Raw genomic sequence first — 23,411 nt, forward strand, 5'->3', positions numbered from 1 at the left:
ACTTTTCTCTCCCCCTGTCCATGTTCCCCACTTCATCACTCTCTCTTCTCTCTCTGAACCTCTTAAACTGCAAACGGGCCTCGCAGGGGTTCCCCTCCGGTCTCCATGGTAACCATTCAGTATGCCCCCCCCTCCTCGGCACCAACTGATGGTTGCTGTGGAGACCAGAGCAGGCTTTCTTTATGTCTTTATAGTCAAGTTTACATTTTAAATAAAGTCTATTTTTGTTTATATTGCGCCTTGAACTCTGAGAGAGAAAACAAATCTTCATTTGTGGTGCTGAACTCCATGTTTTTGTTTGTCTTCATTACATTTAAACATGTTTGTTTGTCCCAATTGTGATGAAGTTTGTTCATAAACTACTGTAAATGTTATTTACTCAACCCGACATTACCAGGTGAACATTTCCCGTTAAATGTCCTCCAGCGACACACATCGCTGTCAGTCCCCCGGATGTAGAAACATGCTTCAGTCCCCCAGATGTAAAAACATGCTGTCAGTCCCCCGGATGTAGAAACATGCTTCAGTCCCCCGGATGTAGAAACATGCTTCAGTCCCCCGGATGTAGAAACATGCTTCAGTCCCCCGGATGTAGAAACATGCTGTCAGTCCCTCGGATGTAGAAACATGCTGTCAGTCCCCCGGATGTAGAAACATGCTTCAGTCCCCCGGATGTAGAAACATGCTGTCAGTCCCCCGGATGTAGAAACATGCTTCAGTCCCCCGGATGTAGAAACATGCTTCAGTCCCCCGGATGTAGAAACATGCTTCAGTCCCCCGGATGTAGAAACATGCTTCAGTCCCCTGGATGTAGAAACATGCTTCAGTCCCCCGGATGTAGAAACATGCTGTTAGTCCCCCTGATGTAGAAACATGCTTCAGTCCCCCGGATGTAGAAACATGCTTCAGTCCCCCGGATGTAGAAACATGCTTCAGTCCCCCGGATGTAGAAACATGCTTCAGTCCCCCGGATGTAGAAACATGCTTCAGTCCCCCGGATGTAGAAACATGCTTCAGTCCCTCGGATGTAGAAACATGCTGTCAGTCCCTCGGATGTAGAAACATGCTTCAGTCCCCCGGATGTAGAAACATGCTTCAGTCCCCCGGATGTAGAAACATGCTTCAGTCCCCCGGATGTAGAAACATGCTTCAGTCCCTCGGATGTAGAAACATGCTGTCAGTCCCCCGGATGTAGAAACATGCTTCAGTCCCCCGGATGTAGAAACATGCTGTCAGTCCCCCGGATGTAGAAACATGCTGTCAGTCCCCCGGATGTAGAAACATGCTTCAGTCCCCCGGATGTAGAAACATGCTTCAGTCCCCCGGATGTAGAAACATGCTTCAGTCCCCCGGATGTAGAAACATGCTTCAGTCCCCGACTCTGTGGGTTTCTCCCTCACAGGGCAAACAGAAGAGTCTCCCAGCTCCCTGTCCTCTCCCATCCTGGACACCCCGCTGGACTCCCCCCTCAGCTGTGCTGACATCACCCTCGACTCCACCGGAGAAATCACAGTGGAGGACGTCAGGGATTTTCTAACGTAGGCGCGCACACACACATTTATGTACACACACACACACACACACACACACACACACACACACACACACACACCGCTTTCACTGCTTAAAATGACAATAAAGACAATAATTTACCTTCTGGTTTGTGTGTCTGCCACGCAGCACTGTGGACGAGGCAGAGAATAACCTGAAGAACATTAAAGAGGAGGAGGGACGCTCGACGGGCATCCTCATTAACTAAACAGGTGAGAAACGAACGCAAACACTCCGCTATGAGCAGATGCATGGAGCTCACACTCAGTTAGACGCAACTCAGAGTGTGTGAAAAGGGGATAGATACACACACACACACACACACACACACACACACACACACACACACACACATAGAGAGAGACACCTGTTTCTAATGGAGCTGGTCCAGAGTGTGCAAACTTCAAAGAGTCTTTCTGTCTGAGCGCTGCATTCCAGTAACAAGCCCTCCACTCTGGTTTCTCTCCACTTCGTGTTTTTTGAAAAGCCAGCAGAGCAGAAATCTTTTCCGCTCAGGTCAGTTGAACAGACAGGTGTGTTTTTTAGTAGTGTGTCATAGTGGAGCTCAGGGTTTTCTTCTTCACTGTCTTTGTACTGCACTTGTTCAGCCTCTTTATTCATGGGACCCGTTTCAATTCCTCAGTCATGCCAGTTGTATGTCATAAGTGTTGTTGTTTTTTTTTATAAAAGACATATTAGAGAAGATGGGAGCTACTGGATTTGGCAAAAAGAGAGTAGATTATCATCAGCGTTGCACAATGAACCGAGGATGTTTATCGTCGCATTTCCTGGTAATGTGACTTTTTAAAGGTTACTTACTCTGCACTTATTGCACTCATTTATTCAAGTTGCACTCAGAGGAATTGTAAATCAGGAGGTAATGTTCTCCTCCCACAGTCTGTCATCTCGGCTCTCCAACATTTTTTTTTTTAAACTCTGCTACCCTCTGGTGGTGCCATCTGAACACATACAAAATACTCCTTAACAGAGTATTGTGTACTGTACTACTTTAGTATTCATACATACGTTATGTATGTTAATTTTGACACAAAGTAATACTGTTTTTGTTATCAATTCATTTTTTTAAATCTATAAAATGTAGGTTTAAAGCTAGACCTTCTACCTACCGCCGTGTGCTAAAGTGTTAGCATAAAGCTACAGCCTCTTTTTTTTTTTTTGCTCATACTGTTTTGTGATTGTTACTGAAGTATTACAGGGAGGGGCTCAAGTGTTCTGGATGGACCGGATTTCAGTGCTGGACCACAAACATCTCCCATCATCCCACTGTGGAGCCCCCCAACCGGCACTCTGCACTCTCCTGTTGCCTGGCATGAACCGGGAGGAAAGCCTTCAGACTCGTGCCGTTTGTTCCTCCTGGAAGAACTACATCGTCTTCTCCTTCTTCTTCTTCTTCTTCTTCTCCTTCTCCTCCTTCTTCTCCTTCTTCTTCTTCTTCTTCTTCTTCTTCTTCTTCTTCTTCTTCTTCCTCCTATATAACCACTTTGGAAACAGGACGTTGCCTCCCACACGGAGCTAGAGACAGCCTACGGACTTGGAGCGGATGATTCTGATTTCATGCACTGAAAACTGAACTTTTTTTTTTTTTTTTCTTCTTCTCGTGATCCATCTCGACGCTTCTTCCCGCGGTGATTCGATGGTCGCTGGCGCTTGTTGGTTCCTCGTGGATGCGCTGCTCGACGACACCGGAGCTCTGCGAAGGACCCGTGTTCATGAAATGAGGGCATACAGCGGGGACTGAGAGGGAGCATTGTAAGGAAATGGAAGTATTTTGAATATTGAAGTCTGTAAAACGCATATTCTTCCCCTCCTTTCGGTGCCATTGAGTGCAGTTGAAATGCTTCACCCAGAGTCCGAGGCGGTGCATAAATCAACTGTTTATATTACGACACACAAGCACATCGCCAACAAGGTTCTGAGAAGCTCTCTGGATAATGAAGGTGTTTTGTAATACAAAGATTGATGTTCTATTGCATATGTTTTGTATGGCTTTTGGAAAAAGTAAAGATATTTTAATGACTAGAAAGAGGGTACGCAAGATGAAAGGGAAAGAGCTGCTAAAGAGGGGAAACTACGGCGCTATGTATGAAGAGCTAGAGCAGATTTAGGTGAAATAATATTTTTTTGAAATACCTTAATTCCTAAATGCATGGCCCAAGTTGCAAATACATTTCTTTATCTTTCAGTCAAACTTTGATTAATTCAGTTTTCATCGGGCAAAATCAGCTTTGTTGTGGTTAATGTTCCAGTTTGGTAAAAAATCCGGATTGAAGAGCCGAGCGGTGAATAAAGAGAAGGTAAAGAATGTGGTTAAAACGACGCGCTGTTAAACCCTCCATCATCTCTTTTTGACAGGACTCAGGGAAGTGTGGCGAGGGAAGCAAAGTCGGTCTGAATGCGAAGTGTAATGTACTGTGTACTACGATGCACCCTGGAGATTTCTTTTGTGGGTTTCTGTGAATCGGTGCATTCTGGGTAAAATTGGCTAGATGTGGAGCTTTGATCACCAGTATTTTTTAACCCTTTTTAAAAAAAAAAAAAAAAAAAAAAAAAAAAGGTTTTACTGTGTAAAAAGACAAATACATATACAGTATCTTTCTCTAGGTTTACAGAGGACAGGTTTATAACGTGACGCCGGTGATAGAGTAACGGTTAGAGCTTTGTAGAACCTGTCGTAGCCTAAAAACCGCTCAGTATTCAAGCTTTGTGATCATGTAAAACTAAATAAAAAGTAAAAAAAAGGGACCTCACTACTAACTAATGTTACTCAACAGGTATGAATCATGTTAATGCTTTTTCACTTTTGTGTTAGCTTGTGTTGGTGCTCAGGTTGACACACGAATAATTAACTTCTTGATGCCACAGCTGGCACCATTTACACTTTTTCTTTTTTTTTATTCCACAATTAAGAAGAATTTGATTCTACTTCTGTCATTCAGTTTTGTGTGTAGGATTTTAATCGGGTCATTTAGCGTTTTGGCTGATGGAGAATTGTGAATGTTAATAAAATTATTTACTCTCTATAGGAATTGACTGTGGTTTGGACTTTAAGTGGAGTGTTCTGAATCGTCTTTGTTGTTTTTGTTAGAATGTTTATATCTTCGTGGAGCTTGCCGCCATGTTTCTACAGTAGCCCAGAACGGACAAACTAAACGGTAAATCTACCTGCTGCAGCTCTCCCACACGAGATGTCAGTCGGTTGCAATCCAACCACTAGATGGCGCCAAATCCTACACACTGCAGTTTTGATGCAACCTCGAGATAACGTACTACAAGTTGTCATTCATAACCTGACAGACTCCTGTTCATTTTTTGGACATACTTTACTGTGACTTTTTCATGACTTTTTTTTAACATACTATGACATTTTTATGACTTTTCGACATACTATATGACTTTTTTTCAACATACTATACTATGACTTTTTTTCGACCTACTATACTATGACTTTTTTCAACATGCTATACTATGACTTTTTTATGACTTTTTTCGACATGCTATACTATGACTTTTTTTCGACATACTATGACTTTTTTTCGACATACTATGACTTTTTTCGACATACTGTACTATGACTTTTTTATGACTTTTTAAAAATACTATACTATGACTTTTTTTCGACATACTATACTATGACTTTTTTCGACATGCTATACTATGACTTTTTTTCGACATGCTATACTATGACTTTTTTTCGACATACTATACTATGACTTTTTTCGACATGCTATACTATGACTTTTTTTCGACATGCTATACTATGACTTTTTTTCGACATACTATACTATGACTTTTTTTCGACCTACTGTACTATATAGATATTTTCATGACTTATTTCGACATACTATACTATGACTTTTTTGGACATACTATACTATGACTTATTTTTGACATACTATACTATGACTTTTTTCGACCTACTATATGACTTTTTTCAACATACTATACTATGACTTTTTTCGACCTACTATACTATGACTTTTTTATGACTTTTTTCAACATACTTTACTATGACTTTTTTTCAACATACTATGACTTTTTTCGACATACTGTACTATGACTTTTTTTCGACATACTATGACTTTTTTTCAAAATACTATGCTATGCCTTTTTTTTCGACATGCTATACTATGACTTTTTTATGACTTTTTTTCGACATGCTATACTATGACTTTTTTATGACTTTTTTTCAACATGCTGTACTATGACTTTTTTATGACTTTTTTTCGACATACTATACTATGACTTTTTTATGACTTTTTTTGACATACTATACTATGACTTTTTTTCGACATACTATACTATGACTTTTTTCGACATGCTATACTATGACTTTTTTTCGACATGCTATACTATGACTTTTTTTCGACATACTATACTATGACTTTTTTTCGACATGCTATACTATGACTTTTTTTCGACCTACTGTACTATGATAATTTCATGACTTATTTCGACATACTATACTATGACTTTTTTATGACTTTTTTTCAAAATACTCTACTATGACTTTTTTATAACTTTTTTTCGACATACCTATACTATGACTTATTTTTGACATACTATACTATGACTTTTTTCGACCTACTATACTATGACTTTTTTCGACATACTATACTATGACTTTTTTTCAACATACTATGACTTTTTTATGACGTTTTTTCGACATACTATACTATGACTTTTTCCGACATGCTATACTATGACTTTTTTATGACTTTTTTTCGACATGCTATACTATGACTTTTTTATGACTTTTTTCGACATACTATACTATGACTTTTTTATGACTTTTTTCGACATGCTATACTATGACTTTTTTATGACTTTTTTCGACATACTATACTATGACTTTTTTATGACTTTTTTCGACATACTATACTATGACTTTTTTATGACTTTTTTCGACATACTATACTATGACTTTTTTTCAACATACTATGACTTTTTTTCGACATACTGTACTATGACTTTTTTGACTTTTTTTCAAAATACTATACTATGACTTTTTTTCGACATACTATACTCTGACTTTTTTATGACGTTTTTTCGACATACTATACTATGACTTTTTTCCGACATGCTATACTATGACTTTTTTATGACTTTTTTTCGACATGCTATACTATGACTTTTTTTTGACATGCTATACTATTACTTTTTTTATGACTTTTTTCTGACATGCTATACTATGACTTTTTTATGACTTTTTTCGACATACTATACTATGACTTTTTTATGACTTTTTTTGACATGCTATACTATGACTTTTTTATGACTTTTTTTCAACATACTATACTATGACTTTTTTATGACTTTTTTTCAACATACTATACTATGACTTTTTTATGACTTTTTTCGACATACTATACTATGACTTTTTTATGACTTTTTTCGACATACTATACTATGACTTTTTTTCGACATACTATACTATGACTTTTTTATGACTTTTTTCGACATACTATACTATGACTTTTTTTCAACATACTATGACTTTTTTTCGACATACTGTACTATGACTTTTTTGACTTTTTTTCAAAATACTATACTATGACTTTTTTTCGACATACTATACTCTGACTTTTTTATGACGTTTTTTCGACATACTATACTATGACTTTTTTCCGACATGCTATACTATGACTTTTTTATGACTTTTTTTCGACATGCTATACTATGACTTTTTTTCGACATGCTATACTATTACTTTTTTTATGACTTTTTTTGACATACTATACTATGACTTTTTTCCGACATGCTATACTATGACTTTTTTATGACTTTTTTCGACATACTATACTATGACTTTTTTATGACTTTTTTTCGACATGCTATACTATGACTTTTTTTGACATGCTATACTATGACTTTTTTATGACTTTTTTTCAACATACTATACTATGACTTTTTTATGAATTTTTTTCGACATACTATACTATGACTTTTTTATGACTTTTTTCGACATGCTATACTATGACTTTTTTATGACTTTTTTCGACATACTATACTATGACTTTTTTTCAACATACTATACTATGACTTTTTTATGACTTTTTTTGACATGCTATACTATGACTTTTTTATGACTTTTTTCGACATGCTATACTATGACTTTTTTTATGACTTTTTTTGACATACTATACTATGACTTTTTTGACATGCTATACTATGACTTTTTTATGACTTTTTTTCAACATACTATACTATGACTTTTTTATGAATTTTTTTCGACATACTATACTATGATTTTTTTATGACTTTTTTCGACATACTATACTATGACTTTTTTTCAACATACTATACTATGACTTTTTTATGACTTTTTTCGACATGCTATACTATGACTTTTTTATGACTTTTTTCGACATGCTATACTATGACTTTTTTTCGACATGCTATACTATGACTTTTTTATGACTTTTTTTGACATACTATACTATGACTTTTTTCGACATACTATACTATGACTTTTTTCGACATGCTATACTATGACTATTTTATGACTTTTTTCGACATGCTATACTATGACTTTTTTATGACTTTTTTCAACATGCTATACTATGACTTTTTTTCGACATACTATACTATGACTTTTTTATGACTTTTTTTCGACATACTATTTTACTTTTTTATGACTATTTTAAAAGCAAGACACTCTAGACAGATTAGTTACGGACCAATCGGTTCTTTATTTCATCCACAATGAACACACAACCATGACAGTCATCTTCTCCACATAGCAGACAGTGGACCACAGGCAGCTTGAGGTCCTGACAGCAGCAGCGCTTGATGGAAACTGGGATCTTTCTCCTGCCACAGTATAGGGAACTCTACCCCTCAGCTGACATCAAAACTACACAAACCACAACAAAAACATAAAAAAAAAATTAAAAATACTATACAATGACTTTTTTTGACATACTACACTATGATATTTTTATGACTTTTTTACAACATACTATACTATGACTCTTTCCGCCATTTTTTATGACTTCTTTATGACTTTTTTCGACATATTATACTTTGATGTTTTTATGGCTTTTTTCGACATACTATACTATGACTTTTTTTATGACTTATTTCGACATACTATACTATGACTTTTTTTCGACATACTATACTGTGACTTTTTTTCGACATACTATACTATCACTTTTTTATGACTTTTTTTGACTTACTATACTATGATTTTTTTATGACTTTTTTCGACATACTATACTATGACTTTTTTCGACATACTATACTATGACTTTTTTCGACATACTATACTATGACTTTTTTCGACATACTATACTATCACTTTTTTATGACTTATTTCGACATACTATACTATCACTTTTTTTCGACATACTATACTGTGACTTTTTTTCGACATACTATACTGTGACTTTTTTTCGACATGCTATACTATGACTTTTTTATGACTTTTTTCGACATGCTATACTATGACTTTTTTTCGACATGCTATACTATGACTTTTTTATGACTTTTTTTGACATACTATACTATGACTTTTTTCGACATACTATACTATGACTTTTTTCGACATGCTATACTATGACTATTTTATGATTTTTTTCGACACGCTATATTATGACTTTTTTATGACTTTTTTCGACATACTATACTATGACTTTTTTCGACATGCTATACTATGACTTTTTTATGACTTTTTTCGACATACTATACTATGACTTTTTTATGACTTTTTTCGACATACTATACTATGACTTTTTTATGACTTTTTTCGACATACTATACTATGACTTTTTTTCAACATACTATACTATGACTTTTTTATGACTTTTTTCGACACGCTATACTATGACTTTTTTATGACTTTTTTCGACATGCTATACTATGACTTTTTTATGACTTTTTTCGACATGCTATACTATGACTTTTTTTCGACATACTATACTATGACTTTTTTATGACTTTTTTTCGACATGCTATACTATGACTTTTTTTGACATGCTATACTATGACTTTTTTATGACTTTTTTTCAACATACTATACTATGACTTTTTTATGACTTTTTTTGACATACTATACTATGACTTTTTTCGACATACTATACTATGACTTTTTTCGACATGCTATACTATGACTTTTTTCTGACTTTTTTCGACATACTATACTATGACTTTTTTATGACTTTTTTCGACATACTATACTATGACTTTTTTTCGACATACTATACTATGACTTTTTTATGACTTTTTTTCGACATGCTATACTATGACTTTTTTTGACATGCTATACTATGACTTTTTTATGACTTTTTTTCAACATACTATACTATGACTTTTTTATGAATTTTTTTCGACATACTATACTATGACTTTTTTATGACTTTTTTCGACATACTATACTATGACTTTTTTTCAACATACTATACTATGACTTTTTTATGACTTTTTTCGACATGCTATACTATGACTTTTTTATGACTTTTTTCGACATGCTATACTATGACTTTTTTTCGACATGCTATACTATGACTTTTTATGACTTTTTTTGACATACTATACTATGACTTTTTTCGACATACTATACATTGACTTTTTTCGACATGCTATACTATGACTATTTTATGACTTTTTTCGACATGCTATACTATGACTTTTTTATGACTTTTTTCAACATGCTATACTATGACTTTTTTTCGACATACTATACTATGACTTTTTTATGACTTTTTTTCGACATACTATTTTACTTTTTTATGACTATTTTAAAAGCAAGACACTCTAGACAGATTAGTTACGGACCAATCGGTTCTTTATTTCATCCACAATGAACACACAACCATGACAGTCATCTTCTCCACATAGCAGACAGTGGACCACAGGCAGCTTGAGGTCCTGACAGCAGCAGCGCTTGATGGAAACTGGGATCTTTCTCCTGCCACAGTATAGGGAACTCTACCCCTCAGCTGACATCAAAACTACACAAACCACAACAAAAACATAAAAAAAAAATTAAAAATACTATACAATGACTTTTTTTGACATACTACACTATGATATTTTTATGACTTTTTTACAACATACTATACTATGACTCTTTCCGCCATTTTTTATGACTTCTTTATGACTTTTTTCGACATATTATACTTTGATGTTTTTATGGCTTTTTTCGACATACTATACTATGACTTTTTTTATGACTTATTTCGACATACTATACTATGACTTTTTTTCGACATACTATACTGTGACTTTTTTTCGACATACTATACTATCACTTTTTTATGACTTTTTTTGACTTACTATACTATGATTTTTTTATGACTTTTTTCGACATACTATACTATGACTTTTTTCGACATACTATACTATGACTTTTTTCGACATACTATACTATCACTTTTTTATGACTTATTTCGACATACTATACTATCACTTTTTTTCGACATACTATACTGTGACTTTTTTTCGACATAGTATACTGTGACTTTTTTTCGACAAACTATACTATGACTTTTTATGACTTTTTTTTGACATACTATACCATGACTTTTTTCGACATACTATACTATGACTTTTTTATGACTTTTTTTTGACATACTATTTTACGACTATTTTAAAAGCAAGACACTCTAGACAGATTAGTTACAGACCAACCGGTTCTTTATTTCATCCACAATGAACACACAACCATGACAGTCATCTTCTCCACATAGCAGACAGTGGACCACAGGCAGCTTGAGGTCCTGACAGCAGCAGCGCTTGATGGAAACTGGGATCTTTCTCCTGCCACAGTATAGGGAACTCTACCCCTCAGCTGACATCAAAACTACACAAACCACAACAAAGACATTAAAATACATATCTACTTAATATCAATGAGCTGCATGATCTTCATTTATGGTACACATTACAATAGAGTCATAGAAAACATGAAAAGGAAGAAGAAGACACACCTCTACTAATTATATCATGGTATCTCCTGGAACCATAACATTTGTGCTCAGATATCCTGAGGACTTTTTCATCCTGAAGTCCCTTGGGAGGAGACAGAGGTGAGTGACTTGAACACAAACATTACAGATATATATATTACTGCACAATCAAACAACAGTTGGCACCAGATTCAGCCAAATTGTATACTACTATGAACACATTATGTATGTAATTTGTTTTAAAGGGCCAATCAACTTGACCGGAGAGGATTCTACAATATCTCCCAGACATGCATCAATTCTTCTGAATGGAACTGTATTTGTATAGCGCTCAAACAGCTTTATACACAAAATGTCATTCACCCAAATATACACTGAAGGGACAGCATTCGGGAGCAAATGTTAAGAGTCTTGCCCAAGGACACGTATGCTACATGGACTGGAGGAGCCGGGGATTGAACTTCCAAATCTCTGATTGAAAGATGACCTTTCTCCACAGCTGCCCCAATAACACGTCAATAAATAATTTAACCCTTTGAGTGTGTGTTTTATTTCTTATAGCAATACTGTGTACAAACTGTGCTTAGAAATACTGATGATGAGATTCTTCATTACTATTATACTATATCTTAAAAAGTCATTAAAAAAGTCATAGTATAGTATGTCGAAAAAAAGTCTTAGTATAGTATGTCGAAAAAAAGTCATTAAAATATCATAGTATAGTATGTTGAAAAATGTCATAAAAAAGTCATAGTATAGTATGTCGAAAAATGTCATAAAAAAGTCATAGTATAGTATGTCGAAAAAAAGTCATAGTATAGTATGTCGAAAAAAGTCATAGTATAGTATGTCGAAAAAAGTCATAAAAATATCATAGTATAGCATGTTGAAAAAAGTCATAAAAAAGTCATAGTATAGTATGTCGAAAAAAAGTCATAGTATAGCATGTTGAAAAAAGTCATAAAAATATCATAGTATAGCATGTTGAAAAAAGTCATAAAAAAGTCATAGTATAGCATGTTGAAAAAAAGTCATAGTATAGTATGTCGAAAAATGTCATAAAAAAGTCATAGTATAGTATGTCGAAAAAAAGTCATTAAAATATCATAGTATAGTATGTCAAAAAATGTCATAAAAAAGTCATAGTATAGTATGTCGAAAAAAAGTCATAGTATAGTATGTCGAAAAAAGTCATAGTATAGTATGTCGAAAAAAAGTCATAGTATAGCATGTTGAAAAAAAGTCATAGTATAGTATGTCGAAAAATGTCATAAAAAAGTCATAGTATAGTATGTCGAAAAAAAGTCATTAAAATATCATAGTATAGTATGTCAAAAAATGTCATAAAAAAGTCATAGTATAGTATGTCGAAAAAAAGTCATAGTATAGTATGTCGAAAAAAGTCATAGTATAGTATGTCGAAAAAAAGTCATAGTATAGTATGTTGAAAAAAGTCATAAAAATATCATAGTATAGCATGTTGAAAAAAGTCATAAAAAAGTCATAGTATAGCATGTTGAAAAAAAGTCATAGTATAGTATGTTGAAATGTGTCATAAAAAAGTCATAGTATAGTATGTCGAAAAAAAGTCATAGTATAGCATGTCGAAAAAAGTCATTAAAATATCATAGTATAGTATGTCGAAAAATGTCATAAAAAAGTCATAGTATAGCATGTTGAAAAAAAGTCATAGTATAGTATGTCGAAAAAAGTCATAAAAAAGTCATAGTATAGTATGTCGAAAAAAGTCATTAAAATATCATAGTATAGTATGTTGAAAAAAGTCATAAAAAAGTCATAGTATAGCATGTCGAAAAAATTCATAAAAAAGTCATAGTATAGCATGTCAAAAAAAGTCATTAAAATATCATAGTATAGTATGTTGAAAAAAGTCATAGTATAGTATGTTGAAAAAAGTCATAAAAATATCATAGTATAGCATGTCGAAAAAAAGTCATAGTATAGTATGTCGAAAACCTTTCTCCACAGCTGCCCCAATATTGCGTCAATAAATAATTTAACCCTTTGAGTGTGTGTTTTATTTCTTATAGCAATACTGTGTACAAACTGTGCTTAGAAATACTGATGATGAGATTCTTCATTACTATTATACTATATCTTAAAAAATCATTAAAAAAGTCATAGTATAGTATGTCGAAAAAAGTCATAAAAATATCATAGTATAGCATGTCGAAAAAAGTCATAGTATAGCATGTCGAAAAAAAGTCATAGTATAGTATGTTGAAAAAAGTCATAAAAATATCATAGTATAGCATGTTGAAAAAAAGTCATAGTATAGTATGTTGAAAAAAGTCATAAAAATATCATAGTATAGTATGTCGAAAAAAGTCATTAAAATATCATAGTATAGTATGTCAAAAAATGTCATAAAAAAGTCATAGTATAGTATGTCGAAAAAAGTCATTAAAATATCATAGTATAGTATGTTGAAAAAAGTCATAAAAATATCATAGTATAGCATGTTGAAAAAAAAGTCATAGTATAGTATGTTGAAAAATGTCATAAAAAAGTCATAGTATAGTATGTCGAAAAAAGTCATAGTATAGTATGTCGAAAAAAGTCATAAAAATATCATAGTATAGCATGTCGAAAAAAAGTCATTAAAATATCATAGTATAGTATGTCGAAAAAAGTCATAGTATAGCATGTCGAAAAAAGTCATTAAAATATCATAGTATAGTATGTTGAAAAAAGTCATTAAAATATCATAGTATAGCATGTCGAAAAAAGTCATAAAAATATCATAGTATAGTATGTCGAAAAAAGTCATAAAAATATCATAGTATGTCAAAAAAAGTCATAAAAATATCATAATATAGTATGTCAAAAAAAGTCATAGTATAGTATGTCGAAAAAAGTCATAGTACAGTATGTCAAAAAAAGTCAAAAATATCATAATATAGCATGTCGAAAAAAGTCATAAAAATATCATAGTATAGTATGTCGAAATAAGTCATGAAAAAAGTCATACAAAGTCATAGTATATAGTATGTTGAAAAAAATCATAGTATAAAAAGCTTAATAATTCAAAAAGTTTAAAGGTCAGAAACATAGCAGGCTCGTTCTTAGAGAGCTGAACATTTTGATAGTTGAACGGTTTCTGTAGCTCAAAAAATGTAGAAGAAAAAACGTACCAAAAAATGTACGGAAGAAAGTGTTGGAAGAATAAAGATTAGAAGAACAATACTTGGAATGCTGAATCTTTCAATTGCCATAATATACAAATGTCATAAAAAGTATTACAAATGTCATGAAAAAAGATCATAGTAGAGTACTTTATTAAAAGTCATAAAAAATTACAAAAACATTGCATGGTATAGATTAGTATGTCATACAAAGTCATCAGCATAGTTTTTTTTTAAAAGAAAGTCGTGAAAAAAGTCAGGAAAGAAGTAATTACAAAGTCTTAGCAGAGTGTGTCATAAAACACAATTGTACAGTAAGTCACACAAAAGTCATAGTATAGTATGTCCTACAAAAAAGTCATACATAAAAATATGTATCAGAATAGTACATCACAAAAAAAGACAATAAAAGTCAAAGTATAGTAAAAATACAAACTATATAAAGTTATTCTCCTATCCTTTAAAGATTGTTGCTCGTTGCTGCTCCATGAAGATGTCAGTTCTTTAGTATGGCAGATCTGTAGTTTGATGACGTAATGTGCATACTAGTGTATTTTCTTCTCTGTAACTGGGTTTAATATGTTTTGATGTGCAAAATTACAGAGCTATCACTCTGCTCTTTTTTCCCCCGGATATCACTTATATTATTCTAAGGCAATCATTGTCATTTTAACAAGAGCACCGTAGATATGCAGAAGTAAATGTGTTTTTAGGTGAGAAAGAGATTATGCAAGTGCTGTCGACACCGCTTTAAGAGCAGAGGAGATATTTCTCCTGGTGTGATGACTCCTGAAGCATAAACGATCTTTTCCGTGACGCGCATTTCGCGCGAAACTCGGTTTGGAAAGCTAACGTGAAAGCGGAAAGAAGGTAGAAATGAGTAAAAAGGATAACGGTAAGAGTTAGCTTCTGTGTCCGAGTGTTTTTAAACTGTAACAAGCTAACTGACGTATCTGACACTCGTATCGACGCTCGCTCGATTTCACAGATAACACGGGTTTAGCTAACAAGCTATCAGCTAGCGTTAGCTACGTAGCCATCAGCTAACGTTAGCTACGTAGCTAACAGCATAATAAGATAGCTCCTAATACGCCCACTTTTACAACATGATATATTTGAGCTAAAGCAACCTATGTGGGATGTTTTGTTATTAAGTCACATGGAATAAACCGCAATTGTTCACCAGTGTCTTAAGCTCACTTAAGACCTAACTTTAGCATACAAACAACGACGATTTAACGTTACAACCTAAACACCCAACGTACGTAAGTTACGTTACCATTTGGGAACGGTTTGTTGTCCTAATCACACGCTGACGTCATCCACAGGCGCCACGCTCATCCTCGCGTATCTGAATGAGAAGAACCGACCCTACAGCGCTCAGGATGTCTTCTGCAATTTACAGAAGCAGCATGGCTTTGGTAAAACGGTGAGGAGTCATCCATACACCTGTAAAGATGGTGTGTGTGTCTGTCTGTCTGTCTGTCTGTCTGTCTGTCTGTCTGTCTGTCTTACAGAGTTAATGATTGAATTTAATGATTGCATTTGTGATTCTCCAGGCGGTGGTCAAAGCCATGGAGCTGCTGGCTCTGGAGGGCAAGATAAAGGAGAAAGCATATGGAAAACAAAAGATCTATTTTGCTGATCAGGTCAGCGTGTTCATCAGAAATACGATACTGTTGTGGAAAGTAGCAGGCAATGAAAGTAATATTATGCTAAAACATTTTCCCTACAGTCTCAGTTCACAAATGTGAACGAGGCCGACCTGAAGGCGATGGACTGTCAGATCTCACAGCTCAGTGCAGAGGTGCAGTCCCTCACCCAGAGCTGCAGGCAGCTGGATGCAGGTGCAGTAACCCGTCTTTACAGCTTGGTGTCTCCAGACAGAGTGCAGATATGTGCATGTTGCACTGTTTGAGGATGTTGCCAATAGCTACACAAGTACAGTAGATGTCTATATGACATAGTTATGAATATTATACTAAATTTCTGCCAATAGATCTCCTTAAATCCTACCCTCCCACTGTGTTTTCGCTGTACTGCATTATTAAAAAGAGGCCGCTGTGTACATTTACGTGACTTGTCCACTGACAGAGCTGAAGGAGCTCAGCAGCTCCCTGACAGCAGAGGAAATGATGTCAGAGATCCGGGAGCTGAAAGCCGAGTGTTCGGGGTACAGAGCGCGTCTGGAGAAGATAAAGTCGGCCACAAATCACGTCACACCGGAGGAGAAGGAGAAGGTCCGGGGAGGCATTCATGCTCTTTAACTACAGCAAAACATCTTAGAAACCGAGTGAAGATACTGTTGTTCTTCTTCTGTTTGCTGTCCAGGATGCTCATAATAAACAATATACTCATATTTTAATTTACAGGTTTACAAAGACCGGGATGTTTACGTGAAAGAGTGGAAGAAGAGGAAGAGATTGGTAACGTATACAGAGCTGCAATGATTAGTTGATTAAACTATTTTTATAGTCTATTGATGTTAAGAAAAAAAACAAAAACCTTTTCTGGTTCCAGCTTCTCAAATGTGATGATTTGCAGTTTTTCTTTGTCAGATATGACAATAAATTAAATATCTTAAGGTTTTGGACTGTTAGTCATACAAAACAGGCTAATTGAAGACATCACTTTGGTCTCTGAGAAATAGTGAAAAGCATTTTTTCACTATTTTTTAAAAGATAAACTAATGTAAAAAATAATACCATTTATATTTGGTGTCAAATACATTTAAATGAGAGCCACAAAACGGCTTTTGTGTATTTTGCAACTGTATCCCCGTGTACTGTAACATTTTAAATATTTAGGTTTAATTAAATAAATAAAGATGTCGGTATCAACAGTACGAGTGTTAGAAGCAGGAGATGAGAAAGTAGATCTGTAGACTCGTGGTAAAGAGACATCCGTTGTTATACAAATAAAAACGCTTTAAACTTTTTGTTTGTTTCTCTCAGGCTTCAGACATGATGGATTCAATCCTTGAAGGGTATCCTAAGAGCAAAAAGCAGTTCCTGGTGAGAGAAAGCAGCTCATTGAATCCTCATCCTAAACCTTGTTTGAGTGTTGTTTGATCAGTAGTTAACGCGATGTTTCCCTCTCAGGACGAGGTGGGGGTGGAGACGGATGAGGACTGTAAGGTGGTGGTTCCAAGTACTTGAGAGAACAAGGAAACGCTTATTCATCAATATACATCAGAGCCACAGCACGTTCTTTATTTATGGCTTTTCGTTTAATAAAAGTTGAATAGCAAAAAAAAACAACTTCCACTGTAATTTGAAAGGTACATTTAAACATAAACAGCTGAGACACACTAACACTACGTCAACACAACACTGACGGATGCTTGTCGCCTCTTCGGCATCATTGGTTTATTTTTTCCCTTTTTTAAAGCCTTAAAATGAATCCTCAACGAACCAGTCGTTAAAGCTTTGAGAGCTGCTTTGTTCCACTGTGTTAAAGTCCATCTTGCTGCCATGTTGTTATTTAAATCTGTTCTTTAAAGAAGCGCAGTGTATAAAACGTAGTTATGGGTTGTGGTGTTTTGGAGGGTTGTCATGTTTGCTCCTCTTTTGTTAATCATCCGTCGTACTGCTTCTTCACTCAGTATTGCTTCCGAGTTATTAAATGTTTTGACGCTGAAGTGTTTCTCCAACAAAAGAACCAAACTCATCTTTCATCATTAAAGACTGCTGTCACTTCTGCGAGTTGTCCTTTTCTGCTGCACTTCTTTTCTTTTATTTGTGGTAAATGAAGCCGAACAATAATTCTTCATATTTCTATAAATTAGGTTGACGTTACTCTTTGGATGGTGATGTATAGTAGATGGTTATTATAAACCAACTATTAAAAGAATACTTGAAGCAACAACACAGTAAACAAATGATCATTTTCCTTTGATTAAAGCAAGAACATTAACGTGTCTCTTTGTTATCGAACAGAAACAGATTTGACGTATTTGTTTAAAATCAAAGTTTAACGTTGAATCTTTTTGAATTCACTACAGCGGCTGTAAACGTCACCGGTAGCCTGTGGCTGGTGGAGGTCAGCCTCGTTCAGCTGGAGCCTGTTTCTACAGCTGTGGTGAACGTTCACTAGTGGTTCATACCGCTGTGATGAACCAACACCGATCATCACAGTAAATAGCATCATGGTGGCATTAAAGGTTACATCATTTTCATTTAGAAAAATGCTGATTGAAGAGTAAACTGCAATCTGATAATCATCAAAAGTATATACATATAGAGACAATGATCCCTAAATCTGCTGCCTTACACTATAAAAGGTGAACAGTGTGTTTTTAACCTGCTGATTGCACCGTTAGGAGAGATGACGGTTTAGGGATTTCAGAAGCAATGCGACCAATAAACTCAAATCTAAGAGGATTTATTGAAGGGCGACTTCAGATTGTGACTACAGCTACACTACACCGTCACTAACGCACGTTTAACATTAACATTCACAAACGCATTTACTTCTGAGCTCTTGTATTTCTTAGCAGAACAATATTAAGATCTGAACACGTCAGCTGAGGCTGGACCATGCTCCCGTTTCTGCATTGTGTGCACACTTACGATCAGAAAGTGATGCTTCTTCTAAACACTCTCACGCCATCTCTGCCCACAGTGGGAGGTCGAGGTAATCCAACGCGCAGAACAGGGAGTCACTGATGAGCCGAGTGGAAATACTGTGATGTGGCCTGAGGCTGATTGAAGTATATATATTATTTTTTTTTTACTTCACCCTGAGAGGCCAGAGTAAGACCAAAAGTCAATTTACGGGAGTTCGGTCCAGAGGTTTCAATAAAGCTGACCGTTGAGCTGCCGGAGCACTCCGACGACAAACTCCCTCAGCGTCTAGGAAACAAAAAGGGAAGGAGGTCATTACCTCAACGGTGACTAAACACCGACCAGTTCTACTGGGTCTGATCCACCAAAAAAAAAAACACTCCTCACCTGCGGCTTGCAGTGCTCCTCGATCCAGCTGAAGACGCAGGCGGAGAGTTCCTGAAAGCTGCTCACGGAAACAGAGTTGCTGAAGGACTGGAACAGGGAGTCCATGATGCTCTGAAAGACGTTGAACTTGACCTGGTCCGACACCTGGTCCTCTCCCTGCTGTGGGTTGTTCTGGTGGGCCTTCACTATGTGCTCATAGTTGCTATTGAGAGAAGGTCATACGTGTTGGGACTACAGAACGAATTAAAAGAAAAAAACAAGCCGGACTGAGAGAGAGTTTGTAAACCGCTGTCTCACGTTTTCATGATTTTCAGCGCCATCACTTCTTTCCTGAGTAGAGAAACTTCCTCCTCTTGCTTCTTCTTTTCTTTGTGAAGGAAATGGATGTAGTCGATCGCTGCAAACACATACAGAAATACATCCGTCAGTGATTTCTTCACTCCACAGAGTTTAAGTTTCCCTTTTTCAAAGAAGCGGTGCCCCCCTCCCCCACAGACACCAGAAACGCTGCCACTTCTTCTTTCTCCCCCGCAGTGCGGCTCTCTCCCCCCGCCGTGTCCTAATTCTGTCTCCATCTTCTTCTAGTGAACTAACTGATATCTATGGTTGTACTCTCGTCTCTTTTTTTGCCTGCTTTGTGAGCTTGGATCTGTGATCTGGGACAAATATCTGGGCAAAAATAATTGACGACAAAGCACATTAAGAATTGCAATGATTGCACAGACCTCCTCATTAGAGGAGCTACTCCAGGAGACACCTGTGGCAGCAACCTGTTGACCGCTCAGTCGGCGTTGAAACGGTCACTGGAAGCGCTGCAGTCTCCATTGACACTGCTCAGACTTGGCCCTATTTACCATCCTGCCTCAACAGAGATGAGACGTCCTTCCATCCAAACACAAACAGCGCTCACAGGGCTGACCGCCGAGTGTTCATCCAGTAACATCAGATCTTCCTATGAGGACACAGCTTACTTTTCTGGAGCACCGTGGCTTTGCTGATCTTCTGCGCTCCCACTGCAAACTCAGACTGCTGCTGGCAGGTTGGGACGATGGTCTGGAGGTCTTCGTAGCCTTTCTGCAGTGCAACAAAACAACAACTCTAAAACCTTTGAGTGTGTGTGTGTGTGTGTGTGTGTGTGTGTGTGTGTGTGTGTGTGTGTGTGTGTGTGTGTGTGTGTGTGTCTGCAGTAAGTCACAGAGACCGATCTGCGGTCTTTTGGAGCTTTACCTTGATAGCGTCCCGGCGCTTCTGCTCAGCCTGTGTGTGCGCTTGTCTCCGTCGATCTTTATACGAGTCCTTGTAGGACGTCTCGTGTCTGTAGTCGCTGTCTTCATCATCTGTCCCACGATGTATTAAAACACTCAGATTAAGAAACATGGATTCCATGGAAATACTTTTCATATTAGACACTGATGTTAATAAAAATTAAAAAAAAGATATCCTCTCAAATGTTGTCAGGTTTTAAGAGCGCCTTGTGAACCGAGCAGCCAGACTGGTTTTTACCTTTTTTTTACGAAGCAGGAAGCAAAAAAAAGAAAGAAAAGAAAAGAAAGCAGGCTATGTTTCAGGTTAATAGTGAGCTTTTACTTTGAATGACAGCTGATTCTTAAGTATTTGACAGAATTTAGAGTACAAGTACACGCATTATGGGGAGGTCATTCAGTCCACAAAGAAAAACATCACATCAAAAACTAAAAAGAAGCACAAACGCTCTTTAAACTGTCGGCACCGATCCCCGTGTTACAAACAGAATACCTGTGTTTGGCACTGAAGAGGCACTTGTTGAGCCGATGCTGTTGGCTCTGGACACAACTGAACCCTTTCTGGTGGTTTCAGCAAAGAAGCCTAGAGAGGTAAGACGACACACACCAGAGAGGTTTCACTGTGAGCCCAGAGATGGAGTGACACGTCAGCTCAAGAGGCTAGAAACACAAGGTGACCGTCATACAGCCTAAATAATCACACGATGTGACAAACAACGGCGACGTGAGCCGACTGGATACTCACCCGGGTCAAAGCCACTGTCGCTGAAAGCGCCGTCTGTCTGCTGAGCCATCGCCAGACAACAGGAGATGGAAAGAGGAGAAAATAGAGGCTGAGACGTTGGTATAAAAAGGGCGACAAACAAAGAGCGTGCTGCCCTAAATACGACGACAATAGAGCAACAGCTCACCTGCCTGACAGGCTAAACCCCCACTGAGCATCGCCCTAGTTTATCCAATTCAAATGAGCAGTTTTCAATCAGTATTTCACAGATTTAGTTTGAAAAATTGGGTCTTTTCACAATGAATCCAGGAGGCCAAACCCTGAAAGCGTGTTCAATTTCAACACCAAGTCTTGTTAAATGTTTGGAGTGTCTGTCTAACCAAAAGGTTTTCACTCCCTCTGCCTGCAGCAGAGCCATGTAAAGAGAGGATAAAATCTACATCAAATGTTCTGTTTGAGAGTTTGATATGCTTCAGATGAGTCCCTGATCTGAGGAGGATTAGGAACAATCTCTTTACAGCTGCTGTCCATATTAACAGCTGGATTATCATCAGAAGAGTCATTGATAGAACGATTACAGCGTTACAGCGCAGAGGGGAACGCTTCAGTCAATACTGTTAGCAAAGGGAAAGTTCACCACGTTATTTCCTAGTGACAAATATACAGTTTTCTGATACCACACCAGTGTTACACAGTTTGAATGTAACGTAATATAGACCACACAACACTACAAATCTGTGAAATATAAATACTACAATTATTCTATCTCTATATATAATATTGCAACACAACAATTATTCCGTCTGTGTATATATATTTTAGTTATTGTGGATTCTTTACTTTTTTAATTATTTAATATTCTTATTTATAGTACTTGTTTTGAGCTTGTTTTTTTATTATCTGTCTCTTGTTTGCACTTAACAAACACACACACACACACACACACACACACACACACACACACACACACACACACACACATATATACACTCCACTATGCTGCTGTAATTATGTATAAATGGATTTCCTGCACCTTTCTGGCAGATTCTTCAATAAATGTAACTTTACGTGGATGCTTGAAAAACATAAATAAGAAAAGTAAAAAAACAAACATGTCATTTAAGGTGTGTGCAAATCTATTTTTAGGTACAAACGAGTAACACGAGTGTTGTTTACTTAATGAGCTAACTGCTGTCGCTCTGTGACGTTTCACCTAAGCTAACGTTAGCTACAGTTAGCTCGTCGAGCTAACAAAGCGCCGCTCCTCAGTAACGTCAGCAAAACGGCAACTGCCAGACACAACACTGTTTGACACTTGTCACTGCTGTCACGCGGCAGACGTACGGGCCGATTTAACTAAACAAAAGTAGAGGTTAACTGAGTAACTAACACGAGTTACTTACTTTCCAGTGGTCCTCTGGAGACGTTGTAGGGTCCGTCATCCTGGAACGTAAGAAAACTAATAGCTGTGCTGCCTTCGCGTGCTGCTCGGAAATTCCTACTCTGTTCTGCTTGAAAACCGTTACAGACAAACCGATCTCCCTCTTTCATATGAACAAATAAAAAATAATAAAGACTTCTCGCAGATCCATCTGTATCAGCTAGTGCATAATTGTATTGCTAACTTGCGTCAACGGCTAATTTCAAAATCAGTTACCCCGAGGGACCTAGCGTTAATTCGTGTGCACAAATGATAAAAAAACAGGTCGGCTTCGTCATGAAACAGATAATTGTGCGAGTGTTTTACTGTAAGAGACGCTAGAGAAAGAATAGTGTTCATTAGCATCATTTTCATTTCTTCACAAAGTCCATTTACAGTAAAACAGTAGGAGTTAGCAATTTCCGAG

General features: G+C 36.2%; 3 protein-coding genes across 5 annotated transcripts in view; 2 read left to right on the forward strand and 1 right to left on the reverse strand.

The window, feature by feature from the left end:
- Positions 1 to 4,598, forward strand: part of llgl1 (LLGL scribble cell polarity complex component 1) — a 32,066-nt gene extending 27,468 nt beyond the window's left edge. The window contains 3 exon segments of the mRNA XM_068704461.1: positions 1,403 to 1,538; positions 1,681 to 1,763; positions 2,760 to 4,598. Of these exon segments, the coding sequence (XP_068560562.1) occupies positions 1,403 to 1,538; positions 1,681 to 1,759 (215 nt within the window). The 3' untranslated portion in view covers positions 1,760 to 1,763; positions 2,760 to 4,598.
- Positions 4,599 to 15,402: 10,804 nt separating this feature from the next.
- Positions 15,403 to 18,325, forward strand: psmc3ip (PSMC3 interacting protein). 2 transcript variants are annotated; one of them, XM_068704465.1, is made up of 8 exons: positions 15,403 to 15,521; positions 15,955 to 16,055; positions 16,186 to 16,275; positions 16,362 to 16,473; positions 16,721 to 16,866; positions 16,999 to 17,052; positions 17,581 to 17,640; positions 17,728 to 18,325. In XM_068704465.1, exons 1-8 carry the CDS (start codon positions 15,503 to 15,505, stop codon positions 17,782 to 17,784), a joined length of 639 nt encoding a protein of 212 aa, XP_068560566.1. In that variant the 5' UTR covers positions 15,403 to 15,502; the 3' UTR covers positions 17,785 to 18,325. The 2 variants fall into 2 exon arrangements, with proteins under 2 accessions (XP_068560566.1, XP_068560567.1); XM_068704466.1 differs by lacking the exon at positions 15,403 to 15,521 and having other exon boundaries at positions 16,001 to 16,086.
- Positions 17,812 to 23,037, reverse strand: mlx (MAX dimerization protein MLX). Of its 2 annotated transcripts, none has more exons than XM_068704463.1 (8): positions 22,968 to 23,037; positions 21,586 to 21,622; positions 21,334 to 21,423; positions 20,806 to 20,915; positions 20,550 to 20,652; positions 19,876 to 19,975; positions 19,579 to 19,780; positions 17,812 to 19,479 (listed from the first exon to the last, which is right to left on the reverse strand). In XM_068704463.1, exons 1-8 carry the CDS (start codon positions 23,004 to 23,006, stop codon positions 19,423 to 19,425), a joined length of 738 nt encoding a protein of 245 aa, XP_068560564.1. In that variant the 5' UTR covers positions 23,007 to 23,037; the 3' UTR covers positions 17,812 to 19,422. The 2 variants fall into 2 exon arrangements, with proteins under 2 accessions (XP_068560564.1, XP_068560565.1); XM_068704464.1 differs by having other exon boundaries at positions 21,586 to 21,625; positions 22,968 to 23,034.
- Positions 23,038 to 23,411: the final 374 nt, after the last annotated feature.

The sequence above is a fragment of the Cebidichthys violaceus genome, unplaced genomic scaffold (genome assembly GCF_023349555.1).
Source record: "Cebidichthys violaceus isolate CVI_PGR_0920_01 unplaced genomic scaffold, fCebVio1.0.p SCAF_92, whole genome shotgun sequence".
Classification (NCBI taxonomy): Eukaryota; Metazoa; Chordata; class Actinopteri; order Perciformes; family Stichaeidae; genus Cebidichthys; species Cebidichthys violaceus.

Bases quoted from the DNA above. Each gene is read 5' to 3' on its own strand.
- psmc3ip (XM_068704465.1), top strand. The intron at 16,867-16,998 runs GTCCGGGGAGGC...TTTAATTTACAG, and splicing joins CACCGGAGGAGAAGGAGAAG to GTTTACAAAGACCGGGATGT. The intron at 17,053-17,580 runs GTAACGTATACA...TGTTTCTCTCAG, and splicing joins GGAAGAAGAGGAAGAGATTG to GCTTCAGACATGATGGATTC.
- mlx (XM_068704464.1), bottom strand. From the start codon at position 23,006: ATGACGGACCCTACAACGTCTCCAGAGGACCACTGGAAA. The intron at 20,916-21,333 runs GTATTCTGTTTG...ATCGTGGGACAG, and splicing joins CTCTTCAGTGCCAAACACAG to ATGATGAAGACAGCGACTAC. The intron at 20,653-20,805 runs GTAAAGCTCCAA...GTTGCACTGCAG, and splicing joins AGCGCCGGGACGCTATCAAG to AAAGGCTACGAAGACCTCCA.